The following is a 14,072-nucleotide window of genomic DNA, read 5'->3' on the forward strand; positions in this document are numbered from 1 at the left end:
CTAGTGGTTCAAACCCTGTTCCATTTCATTATCGATTGGCATATCCCTACTTGAAATACACAGCAAACTGAAAAGAACGGAGAAAGGTGTTGCTGAGAAGCAAGAGTAAAGCTAAAAAATGCGCTGGAGAAGGATGCAGCGAAATGCATGAAAATTTCAGCTTTATTTAGAATGGCTGAGAAAAGTCGTAGTGTGGTAACTTTTCACTGCTGCCCTGGGTCACGACTTCAGTAGGCCTAGCAGTAGGTGAGACCAAAATAGTCGTCTAGCTAGCTAAGATTGGCCTTGCGGTATGTCATATGTGGGAAATGCACCACACACAGACCGTATTCCAAGCTGACACCGATGCATAATTGTGTCTACAGAGAAAGACGATCTTATGCAATGGCAAAGGACAGAATTTCATATCAGGATGACACAACTTTTAAATTAAATGTGGAAATCTTTTTAATGCTGGGGGATGAAACCATAGTAAATGTTGGTTCATACACCTGTTCTTACGTCTTTGGACAGTGATAAGGCAAGACATTTTAGCTTTAATTCAATTCTAGAGAATATCACAAATTAATTTCTGCTGAGTTATAATGCAAATTTGTGATAACAGAACGTGTTGACATAGTATAAAAATGCATGTCTACACAGGTTTTTCAAATGTGTATTTTTATGCATTTTTACTGTGTCTACAGTTTGGAGACATATGGGGGAATATGCTGTGCTGACATGTATTCTGTATCACGGTTTATAGCCCAACAGCGTTCCATAGGGGTCAGATATTTGACCTAACAGGGCTTCTTTCCTGTGTTTCCCAAGCTAATCTACACATCCAACTACTGACCTCCCTTACATTCTCTATAGCTTCCCAGGACTTTTCAACCATTTCCTATATCTGCTAGGCAGAATTATAGGTTGCAAAGGATTAGCAAGTCGCCCCCCTCCCCAAAAGTGCCTGACAAAGCATATAGTTTGAATTAAGGAATCACATTTGCATTTTGTGAAATGACAATTTTACCTTATGTCTGTCTAATGAAAACCACAATGTTAATGCGAAATACAATTTAAAAATTATACATAGAAGACAAACATTATTATTATAGTGCATGGCACAAGGGGATTGGATAAGCATGATGTCCCCTTCCCATCATTCCATGTGGTAACCACCTACCTGATAAGTGTCCAGCCATGAGCTGACTGAGAAGTACAGTATGAAAGATGTGAGGGGCTCAGGCTGTGACTAGGAGGCCGGAAGGGATAGAGATATACATTCCCAACCAAATTCTGATATCAGGACTTCAGTTGTAACTAGATAAAATACAAATTTCTGATGTCAGGAATTCAGCCTTAACTCTCACCAATTAAAATTGGATGACAAGTAGTTACAAGTGAATTCCTGATATCAGAAACTGGATTTTCAACTAGTTAAAATTTAATTTCTCATATTGCCAGTTGGAATTGTTATTGTTAAATTGTTAAAATTGAATTCTTATATCAGAAATATACGTTATAACAAATTACAACTGAATTTCTGATATCCTCTAGGAATTCTTTTAGTAAATTTCTTTAGTAACTTTTTAGTTGATTTAGGCCTGGAAATTATGTAATGGCACACAGTTAGATACTGTTACTGAAAGTGTCCATTACCAGTTTGTTACCAGTAAATATTTTATCTGATTTAGTGTTTTGTACGGAGCCCCTTAGGTGTCACGGTAGAAAAAAATATTATTTCGTTCCCTCGAATTACTAAATCGTATGACTATGGAACTAGGATTAGGGCCACCATGAAAAATATTATTTGAATTCTGACCTTAATGTCAGAATTCTGACTTTAATCTAAGAAAAAAAGTCAGAATTCTGAGATTAAAGTCAGAATTCAAATAATATTTTCATGGTGGCTCTAATCCTCTTCCGTATATGTCCCAACGGCTTGCCATGAAGTAATTCGATTTACTAATTCGAGGGAACGAAATAATATTTTTTTCTACCGTGACACCTAAGGGGGCTCCGTAGTTTTGCCATTTTCTGAATTTATAATAACTTTCGTCTTATTTAGGGATGTCTTTTCTTGTGTTGATCTCCCCGCCTCACACTCGATATGCTTGTAGGTTAAGAGTTACTTTCAATTTCTTTCCACTAGATAGCGCCATTTCCTCATAAATGGAATGTGGCTGACGTGCATTTTTGGCGTTAGCCAAAAGTACATGAAAATGCTGAAAAAGATTAGATCACAAAACAAAAATCATGATATATAAATAGTAGTCTTACTTGACATTTTTAGTGTAAGTACATATTATATATATATACACACACACACACACACACACACACACACACATATATATATATATATATATATATATATATATATATATATATATATATATATATATATTATTTATTTTTGTTATTTTCTTATGTTCGGTTAAAAAAAATTAAGAACTGTGGGATTTATGTATCCTGCGTACGCCGTGCGTCTTCGTCTCAGCGGCCTAATTCAGGTGCATATGGTATCCCTGTCACCCTGTAATCTCACATTTCTCACAGTAGCTTTTGAACGTTTCAGTGACCTTCATTTAGCGTTTTTAATTAGAGACCGAAACAGTTTCACATTCGCGATGATCTAAGCCAATAACGCTCGCGAATATGAAATCGTGACTGTGTATTAATATAGGAATATAATGCATAGCCCGTATTTTATATCCTGTACTGCGTATTTACATTTATAGTAGGTGTTTGCTTATAGTTAATGAACGAACTTGGATCCAAGTGCTCTTTTGTAATAGGAAAAAAATGTGCAAGTTATAGTATATGCACAATATTCTCTAGCTGGTAAGTGGAGGAAAGTTCAGTGCCCTCAAACCTCTTGTGACAGCATTTTATGTAAAATGAGAACATGTATTTATACACGGGCTACATACTTACATTTTAGATGATGACTAGCATTGATCAACTCATGGAACTTGTGAGGAGATTATGTTATGGCATTGACATCTGGCAGTCTTGGGATTTATAAAATCCTGTAATAAGTATAAAACCTGTAATGCTAAGCATATAATGGTGAATAGTGAAGGATTCAAATTAATAAGCAGATGTATCGTATTATTTTTCATTGTCTTTTACTGATTATGTTACATTTTACAATTATAGGTAGGTGAATACTCTGTTGTTACACCTATAGTATTACTGTATTAAGTTCCAATAAATATAATGAGTTTATTAAAATAGACTATTAGATGTAATTTTTCAAATTGTTGCTTCTTAAATTTTATTAGTAAATTCAAGTAAAGACAACATAGGTGTCACGTTTCCATACCACGTATGTGACTGTGGGATGAGACTAGTTTGGAAAGAAATTTTATAAAAGGAAGAAAGGGTAATACTTGAGATAACACATAGATCTATTGTGGAAATAAAAAACGTAATAATTGTAACAATGGTGAATCATTGTGCATGAGCAGAGCTGGCGTTTCGTCATAGGGGTTTGGATTTCTTGATTTAGCCGAGGAACCTGAACCTCCTGTTTCGCTGCGTCCTCCAAGATCCCAACTTCCTCTGCGAGCGCTGAATGAGAAAAACGGGTCTGCGCTGAGGTGGAGCGGAATCGATACTGGCTGTGGGAAGGGACACGGCGGCAGACGGCGGGGGAGAGCAGCTTCCAGCGGGGATAGGCTGACAATCGACGAGTCTGATCACAGAGCAACTAGAAATGAGTTGGGGGACAGAGCTTTGGGTAAGTGAAACAATCGCTTTTTTCGTTTGATCATGCATCGGTAGTTTGCGTTGTGGTACGGGCGCTAAAATCAACACAAAGGTGGGTTTTTTTTGTGGTTTCAGCGCTGTGGCAGGCGGTGGGATCGCCGAGCCTTTACCTTGGTAGCGATTAACAATGAAGTCGGGAAGCGCTTCATTTCCTTTGGTCGTGCTAGGAATTTGCGTGTCTTAAAAATAAAATGAAATATATTGTACTAAATCCGATTCTCAACTACCGTTAAGCGCCCCAATCCCCGACTACTTCATATTGTTCACACATAAATTGATGTCCTAAGGGCTATATCGTACAAAGAAGTCACCGTATTATTGCGTACAGTGATAATGATACAAGGGAAGTTAAACATTCAATCCAAATCTTTGAGAGTGTATTTATATATGTGCACGTATATGTATGTGTTTGTATGTGTGTATATACATACGTACGTAATCTAACTTGGTAGGCACCCTGTTTCTTTTTGTTTTGTTTATGTATTAGCGTAGTCGATTATCTCATAGGCCTTTTAATTAAGTACTTTTAACAATTTGTACATCTTGGAGGCTGTGTAGACAAACATTTTAGTGGACGGTGGTGTGGAAAACCGCAGTAGCCGATATGCCTACAGTGGGCTTGGAGGATCCTGCCACTGGGGAACCAAACCGGTGTCATTTTAGGCGAGCCCTGCCTTTCCCCGTCTTAAATACGTTAAATGGTTATTTGCTGGTGTCCGCGGTCCTTCGCTGTTGATGTATGAGTTACTGAAACATGACGTGTGTGTCCGTATGGGCTGCTTTACGGGAAATGCTCTGAGGCTAAAGACGTCGCCTTTGCCCTGGAAAACCGGGGACAATGAGCGGCGTGAGATGCGCGCTGCCGGGCTGCCTGGCTGAAGGGGTGTTGCCCTAAAACCAAGAGGCTGCATTCACAATACACCTGCTTAAAACCGACAAATACGTCGCTTATATCATGCATTAAAGCTTTACTATACATATGTGCATTTCAGAAATGTGCTGTAAATTAATTCTAAAATATTTTCTGTACTCTGTTGCCGCTAAGAGGGCAGTAAACGCGCAGCGCATTATAATTGCCATCGCAAATGCAGCACGGCATACTCCTTAATTTACGCCAGTTTTATTTCAGTTGCCTTTGTTTACAAATGCGACAAAATGCAGTGATTTTTCCGTAACGGTATATTTAAATGAAGCTGGTGTGGGTTTAGAACCTTCACCGCTTTGGTTTTATTATGACATCATAATAAAATAGCAAACAAAGAGCTAGTGAGTAGGCTACTTAAGTCTCTGCAGAAACACGATGGTTCCTCTCCTTGAAACTTGGCTATTTAAACGATTCATTTTAAAAACATTTCTCATGAATAAGACATGCTCTATTTCAATGCATTTAACCGGCGCCGTAGTTTTTTCTGTGCCCATAAAACAGTCGTTTCTGTAGGTGTGTTTTCATACTTAATTGCTTTGTCACTAGTGTGGTGGAAACATTGCAGTTTATTGGGGGTGTGTTTGCTGCTGCTATTTTAGACAAAAACAAAATAAAAACTGTATTTGCATATTTTTTTTCATGCAGCATCCTTGACAGTGATGTCATCCTGTAGACCTCAGTTACAATAGAAAACCAGTGAGTGGCATTCACCCAGGCATTTGCACGTGCTTGAATGGGACAATGTATGTTTTTTTTTTTTTTTTTTTGTATTTGTCATATACATAATCTCTCTCTCTCTCTCTCTCTCTCTCACACACACACACACACACACACACACACACACACACACACACACACACACACACACACACACACACACACACGCTCATGTAGGGTATACATATCCTTATGGGGACCGCTCATTCATTTCAATGGGAAAAATGCTAATGCTAACTATGACAAACTTAACCCCTACCCTGCCCTAACCATAACCATAAGTAACCAAACAATATACAAGAGTTTTTGTATTTTTAGTTTTTTCATAGCAGTCACCGATTTTTATAAAATAGAGTTTTCCCTTATGGGGACCGGTTTCCTGTATGTACAAAAAAAACAGATATTTATCACGTTATGGGGGTAAACCTGCTCGCACACACACACATACACACACACACACAAACACACACCCTAAACCACCATCCAGTGGATCAAACATGTTTGTTCAGTATTTGAGAATAACAGACACATGTTGGATGACAGGATTATTCTTGTTGTTGAAATCCCACCAGTTTGGGAAATAATTTGATTGTCTGGTTTTAGCCTGGAAGTCTGTCCCTGTAAACAGGCATAAAACAAAGAGATCTTCATTGTTTCTCCGTTACTAAAATTCTTAAGCAAAAACATTCACTTGTACAAAAACCCTTTTACATTTTTGCATTACTATTGACTTAAAAATGTAAGCTTCAGTAATTGCTTGCTTCACATATACATACAGCTAAATGCATACATTTCTACTATTTTCTTAGTATTAGTATATTAACATGTAATGTAGATGTACAATGTTTATAGACATTTTATATACATCACAAAACAGTACATTATTCCATCATGTTTGACAGTCATTTGCACTGTTGTTCCACTCTTTTTGCCAGCAGTCTGTTTCCCTAACCATGACGCAGAATACCCATGTATTTCCTAAGTGTTCGCTTCATTCCCCTCCATGAGTACGCAGAGAGACTAAGCAGATTTTAGGTCCTTAATTTTGCAGCAGTATTGTAATAGGCCTGATTAATCTGCTGCATTGAAGTGTTGTCATTTCTCCAACCAAAATAATTCAGGATCTTTCTGGACCAATATTAAAGTTTTCAGTTACATTAGGATAGGTATGTCAGGATTTAGAGCCTTGAGCAAAACTACATGCCGACTAAAACAAACGTCAACAGATCTGACATGCATGCTCACTCTGTACAAGCTTTTTAACCACTGAATCTGATCACTTCTGTTGTTCTCTGCAGATGCACACCAGAATAAAATTAATACCTGTTATCAGGTGAAATAAGCTGCAAATTCTCAAGAACTCCAAAAAAATTAGAGCATCGTTTTCCTGCAGTTTCTTTAGTTTGCAGATCCATAGTTTACATAGTTGTATTTCCCAGGTTTAAATGACAGTATCAAGGTCGACTGTAGTTAAACACGAATCAAGAACCGGTAATATTACTTCCAGTAGTCCAAAGTTACTATAAACAGGTTATTCTATAAGCGAATGAGACTGATTCAGTTTAGATTTCTATGTAGGCTATAATATTTCTGAACTCAATGCCTGTAAATAAGTGGATGGAACAAAACCATCAGTATGGGCCTCTGTGAGTCAAGGTCAGTGTCTGTTTATTTTGTAGATGTCCTGACCTTTGCTTTACGCCATTGTTTTGTGTGGTCAGTTTCTCATGGTCTATAGAGGTTGAGTATCATTCAGTTTGTGCCAGTTTGCTAAAAAGTGATTTGGTTGCATGACAGACTCACCTTATTGTAACTCATCAGAACTGTGTAATTAAGCAAACTTTTTCCCAAAATGGATAAACTATGACAAGGAGCCATGACTCAAGCAGAGATTGGAATCAGTCACAAAACATTACTTTGAAATTCCATCTATACATTTTACATAACTGCTTTCCATAACCAGTGCCAGAACGCAGTGAGAGCGGAGCCTGTACACGGAAGCACAAGGCGTGAGGCATGGTATATCCTGGATGTTTTGCCAGTGCACGCAATCTCACGAGATGCCAGTGAGGGTAGACCAGCTTTCGAGGAACGTGGAACAGCCCAGGAAGTGTGACGTCTCAGCACTACCCATTGCGCCACCATGCTGCCCCACTAAGTCTGTAGCTGTGCTGTTGGAAACATCCTTACAGTCATACCTGCCACTTTAAATCCGCCAAGATTAATGCTGGCTCTGGGTCTTGCTATGGAACAAGATTCTACCTTTCTCAGATCTTCATATTTATTATTTTTACATTAATTATTATTATTATTATACCCATAAGACGTGAAAGGGGAATCCGGCCTTCAGGGTATCTTCTGGAATACTTCAACACCACTTGTGGGAAGGTGGATGATTCTCCGCAGGGAGAGGAAGTTGCGCAGATGGGTGGTGCCCCTAGGATGCCCGTATGGTGCAGGGAGGGGCAGCGCCTTGTTTTTGGACGCAGTAGTTTTTGCTGAAATGGCCCATTGGTCCCCATGGGGACGCAGTGAACAACGAGGGGAAACATGGCTGGAGCCCTACAAATTGCCCAGAACAAAGAGGAGGCGGAGGAACCATTGACAAGAAGAGGAAGTCCGTCGAGTTCCAGGCACAGAGACTGAACTCCCGGAAAGTCAGTGTTGATGTGTTCATGGTACATGGTACATCGAGTGCTTTGAAAAACTTTTGAGACTCTTTGTCATTTCTTTGTGAAATCAGTCAGGTTTTCATAACTTATCTGTGCAAGCTTTAGGCTTTTTGTTTGTCAACGAACATTTTATCTCATCTGCAATTTAGAGATGTCTGTATTTACACATGACTGAAGGTGTCCTCATTTTTAGGGAGTGGTGTGGAACTGTGGTAGGAAGAAGTATAGAAATAAGATAATGTAAAGCAGCAGGACAAAGCTGTGGTTTGCGAACATGAAGGCCAATGTCTAGAAAGCCAATGTCTTACAGGCCTGGAGTCCTTTCTTGTGTCAGTCCTATTGCGATTCTGCGGAAAGACGTCGAAACCACAATCCACGAGTGACTCCTCTGTCAGCCTGAGAGAGCCTGAGTGAATCTGCTGGCACTGTCACACAAAACGTGCACCACCGTCTGCATTTTTGGCTGTAATGGCTGCTTTCTGACTGGTCAGGTGCCTAAATATTAATCTGTTGGACATATTTAACATTATTTTTTCCTATAATTTTAAGATTGCATTTCAGGGGGGAGAAAACTCCTCACAAATAATCAGTTTCACGACTGAAGTGTTCAGTATAACATCACAAACCGTGCAGCTTCAGACAGGAGCAGCGTACTTCACCTCCTAACGGTGTACAATTTCAATACCTCATATATAATTTTTCACCTTATTTATTATTTAAAGATGACACAGCCTTTTTCTGGAGAATTCTTTGACTCTTGATTCGCGTGTCCTTCAGGCTTCTGCGACTGGGCCCACAGTCACCTGAAGACTGGTGCTCAGAATGATCTGAGATTACACTCTGGGCTTTAATGTTGTGTGTCATGGTGTGTCAGCTTGATCTGACTGGACCAGTTTTACCTGTTTCAATGCAAAAAAAAAAAGAAACACATTTCCCTGTGTCACCCTTAAATGTATCGACTTATGGAGGAACTGTTCCATCGTTTTATGTTTTTTTTTGGCGGAAAATTTCAGAAAATCTTAACACATTTTGGAATAGGCAGGGTGTTCTGAGTAATATCATTTGTAAAATGGAACATATATAAATGTTAATAGATAATAATACAGAAAATACATGATGGCGCTGTACATTTTGTGCAATGCTCTGAAATAAGGATTTTTAGAATCTGAAATTTTGAATTGAGTATATTTGGTGAATATGTCATCTTTTTGTATAATTTTAAAGTGTGCTGATGGGCTCAGTATCTCCTGAAGGGTGAAAGCACACTTTTTTTTTCTGGATTTGTCACCATAAATCTCAGATTCCTGGAAGGTGAGGTTGGCACTCCTTCAGTATGTTGTTTGTCAACATGGTGGCTTTCTTTAAACACTGCAGGTCACACTGGATAATTAGTAGGAGTTGCTATAGGAGGACAACTTACTCCTGCAACCAGCGCTCTCTGGTTGACTAATACATCTTTTGTTTAGAAATAAAGGACTAATATTTCATAACAAGGCTGACATAGACTAGCTCTCTTGAAGAGTACACGTTTCTTCCATCCATCCATTTTCTGTAACCACTGGTCCTTTTCAGTGTGGTGGGGGGTCCGAAGCCTATTCCAAATGCTACAGGGAACGACCTAGGATGGGGTGCTAACCCATCACAGGGTGCACTCACACACGCACACCTACAGGCAGTTTGGTAACTCCAATTAACCTCAGCATGTTTTTGGACTGTGGGGGGGCTCCCATGATGACATGGGGACCCTGGTCCCAGAAATGTAAGGCAACAGTGCTAACCACTGCATCACTGCAACCCTGCACACGTTTCTTGTGTGTGCAATTTCAAATACAGTTTTGAATGTCAGGTTATCAGACCTGTGCATAAACTAAAGGCACAGAGGGTGAATGTGCATGTCATAGGGAGAGATCAAAAGGTATTCCTCCAGGAAGTTGTAGAGAACACTGAAGCATCTTTTCCCTGAACTGAACCAATTCAACCAAATGCCTCCAACAGAAGGAGAGGGGGTAAGATTGGGGTGAGTGAGTAGAAGATGATCTTGAGCTAACTAAAAAGCTTGGGAGTTCTTTGGACAAGTTTTTGGTTGATGTGTCAGCAGCCAGATACTCAAGACGGTTTGGGTGTAATTTGCGGCAGCTCTTCTGCATGAAGATCTGGACGGCTTGCCTTGGAAGAAACTGAGACGGAGTTGTACTGGGGGGGACGTCAGGCCAGGGTTTTGTGAGCCAAAGCTGAAGTGCAGCTGTGCTGATCAGCAAGACGGTGACCGGAAACACTCCAGTTTATATCTGAACATGGTGCTGTGGATTGACTTGATACTAGCAGTTCAGACTCGTAAACCTTTAGTTCGAAGAGTCACTGAAGCCGATCTGCATGAAAAGCCAGAACGAGGTGTGTGACTGATCAGTACTTACATTAAGGGTTGGGCTGCATTTGTTCCTTCTGAAAGTGCCATAAACAACCAGCAAAAGGGTGTGATTTATTTTCAGGTTTTGGGACATCATGAGTTTACAGATTTTGTGATATTTGCTTCCTCTGGTTCCCATGTCTAGTTTTTCACAATGATATATATATATATATATATATATATAATTTTTGTCTTCGTATGTGTTGTATATTTCAGAGAGGTCTTGGAAAACCATAAATTAATTTTTGGGGGGGGGGGATGTCAATATTAATAATGTGTTCCCTGCAGTATTGGCAGAAGTATTTTCTTTATGAAGTATTTCGAATGCTCTAAAAAGTCAGGGAGAATCCCTCGTGCAGGTGGATTGTGCATATTACACAGTTCATAAATCATTGTATAAATGTACTGTGCGTAAAAGTAGGATAAACTGGCTTTTGGGTTCAGGAAACGTTCTGCAGTGTGTGCAGGTTTGATGGCGTTGTGTACTCTAGCAGATTTGCTGTTCTCTGGATTTTGCCAACGCCGTGTTCAAGTCCTGGCTAAGTGTAGCTGGCATACCAGTTACATTTTGTTATGGGATTTGTCTTCCTGAGGCTGTGAGGCTGGATTGAAGCAGCTGTGTGTAACTACTTGCATATTTTATTTTCCTAGCGGACATCACTATCTGAAAGAGCCAACGCAGCAAAAATCCGCTATGCATTAATGTGAGCGTATTTCACGTACAGGCTGAGAAAACAGCTGCCGTTAAAGCTTACAGAACCTTTTTATGATTTGGTTTAGTTTGTTCTTGAAAGGAATCCTGTTATTGGGGCACCATCCCCGTGGTCTGGTGTTTCTGGAAGGAAGTGTTGCAACAAGAGTTAAGCTAAGGGTAACCTGTTGAACTGGGAACTTCGTAATTCCCCCAGTGATCCGGCCTATGTTTCCACATTATCTTTTAACAGGCCACCATGAACAATTTTTTTTATTTCTTGTGACGTATTGTTACCCGTGTCCTGCAGGCTTAAATGGGAATGGCTTATTACTTTCAAAAGTTTAATGAATGCACTATATTATCTGGTTGCAGATATATGGCAGTATAAAAAAGAATAATGAATATTGTGGTTGATGATAAGCAACCTGTTTTTGCACTTTTTGTCGAAAGTGCATTTAGTGCCAAATGTAGCAAATGCTATATTTAGCAAATTCTAAACATAGACAAAGTAGATTATGCGCGTCTGTTGAGACGGCTCATTTTATTACATGCAAAGCACTCACAGTGCTGCTACGTTCTACAGCATCCTATAACCATGTCTGACTTTTATATATTGTCAGTAAATTATTTACAGGAAGTGGGTTATTGAATTTAACGCAGGGTTAACACACAATTCATTCCTTTGTACCTTTCAGTGAACTGGGCTGGCACTGCTCCCGTCTCCCTCAGCAATCGCATTGAAAACACAGCTGCTGTGCTCTTCCTGCCGGCGCGCTCCTCAAATGTTTCCCCAACTCTCACTGCGCCCCCTGCCAATACTCTCATTTGCTTGGAATTTTAACACTTTTATGAACAGCCACGTTACTCCAGGCTGCCTACTCGTACCCACAGTACTGCACCCTACTCGCATTAATGTATGTCAGTGCTATTCTCATCCATGAAGTATTATGCAGGACTATTACTTCATGGATAAAGTATTGAAAGGCGGTTTTTAGTGCCTCCAGATTTTTATTTGGAGAAATTATAGGACTTCTAACACTATCGATGAAGAGATGTGCAAGAAGTCAAAATTTTCTGATTTGACACATTGTGATTGACATCTATCAATGAAATTAAATTGTGTTCTTCATCCTTAATTCTGAATTCTTCCCAGACAGTTTTGGGCTCCATGTGTCACAATGGGAGTATGGAGCTGGATTTAGCCCTGCTGTCCCCGGCTGATTGAAATAGTGAGGGAGCCCTTGGCTTTTGCAGGCAGCCCTATTTACATATGAAGCAGCTGCCTGCCACCCCCCAGTAAGCAACCCCCCCACCACCACCACCACCACCACCTGTCTCAGGACCCAGGAATGCTGTCCAGCTTGGCCCTGTTCATGTCAAGGTGCTTTAAGTGTGCAACAAAGCTCAAAAGACATGGATGTGTTGATGTGAATTTTGCCAGTGGCACCTACTCTAACTGTTACAATCTGCAATCATGATGCCTGCAGGATTATGCAGGGATTTTTAGTTAATTGTATTTAAAGTCGTTTCACAGACTTTGCCGTAGCATAAACCCTACACAAAGCATCGGGGTAATTTAGAATTGGTTGGCTTTATGCTATTTAATGATCGCTTACCTATTACTGTGCATGATTATCATAATTGCCTGCCAAATGACTATTTCAAAACTGGAACTAAAATTCTTACCTTTGTCGTTTTGTCTGGTCTATCACTGCGTTTGTAGCATCATTTTCTGATTTCAAATATTTGCCGTTGTGCAGTGTTTTGTAATTTTTGGCTCATTGGATTATTCTGTGGAATTACATTATACATTTTAACTGCGTATATGGTTAGAGTGATAAACCTTCTACAGTAAATGAGTGTTTTCAAGAAAGAATAGCAAATTAAGGCATTATAATAAACATTGTTGTAATTTTTCGTTTGTTATAAAAGTAACATGCGATGTATCAGTTTGTTCTGCGCTCATTTCTGTGGCTGTCAGGTGCTGCAAGTTAATCTCTAAGAAGAAATAAGGAACTCTTTGTCATCATGGCTGCCTTCATTTTCAGCAAAGTGTTTGGAGCTTAATGGCGGGGTTGGCTCTCCAGTCACCATAAAACATTTCAGGACAGCTCGGACCAAACAGGCATGACACCTGTTTGTGCAAATAAGCATTTGGCCGGACGCCAACTTTTTGGTGCTATACGGACTTTTATTTACACCCTCAATTTGTGAAGCAGTTTAGTAGTATGGCTAAAACATTAATGAGGCTTTGTATGATGCCCAAAAGTCATTGTTAGTATAAATACGGCATATTCTCATGTTTAATAAATGTGTCAGACTTTGAACTGCAAAAAGTACCACCACACCGCCGACGTCTTTTTACCTTGTTTATCCACAAGATCTCCTCTTTTAAAAGATGTGATGGCTGCTCTTCTTCACCGCGACTTCAGTGCATATTGCACTGAGGTATACCAAACCGTAGTATACCAAACCGTAGTACACCAAAACAGTATTATATGGGGTACTCCGCTAATCGAATTTAAGAAACATAAAGTTTTATACAGATTACTTACTTTTGGGTATCACAAAATGCATCTCATTAATATTTAAGCCATACTACTAATCTTCTTACCAAATTATGGGCATGAATAAATGTCCGTATAGCACCGAAAAACTGGCGTCCAGCCAAATGCTTCGTCTGTCATCTGAAGCCCTGGTAATTATTGCGCATGCGCGATATAATATCGATATGATATCGCCCAGCCCTATGTCACTCCTTTCAACAAGCACATTATGAGGCTAAGGCACTCTTTGGCTGTCTTCTCTGTTGTCTAATATATGCTCCGACTGTAGTGAGTGATGTCTCATTGAGGGAAACCATTTTATTCGCAGTGCTTGCTTGGTGGTTGATGGGTGCCCAAA

General features: G+C 39.6%; 1 protein-coding gene across 3 annotated transcripts in view; it reads left to right on the forward strand.

Annotated features, from left to right (window-relative positions):
• Positions 1 to 3,502: 3,502 nt before the first annotated feature.
• The window catches only part of fnbp1l (formin binding protein 1-like), a 46,247-nt gene continuing 35,677 nt past the window's right edge, over positions 3,503 to 14,072 (forward strand). The window contains exon 1 of one of the 3 annotated variants that reach the window (XM_072699744.1): positions 3,503 to 3,724. In XM_072699744.1, the coding sequence (XP_072555845.1) occupies positions 3,701 to 3,724 (24 nt within the window). In that variant the 5' untranslated portion in view covers positions 3,503 to 3,700. The remainder of the gene's footprint in view (positions 3,725 to 14,072) is intronic. The other 2 variants (XM_072699745.1, XM_023821388.2) reach the window with 2 other exon arrangements.

Source organism: Paramormyrops kingsleyae, chromosome 15 (genome assembly GCF_048594095.1).
Source record: "Paramormyrops kingsleyae isolate MSU_618 chromosome 15, PKINGS_0.4, whole genome shotgun sequence".
Classification (NCBI taxonomy): domain Eukaryota; kingdom Metazoa; phylum Chordata; class Actinopteri; order Osteoglossiformes; family Mormyridae; genus Paramormyrops; species Paramormyrops kingsleyae.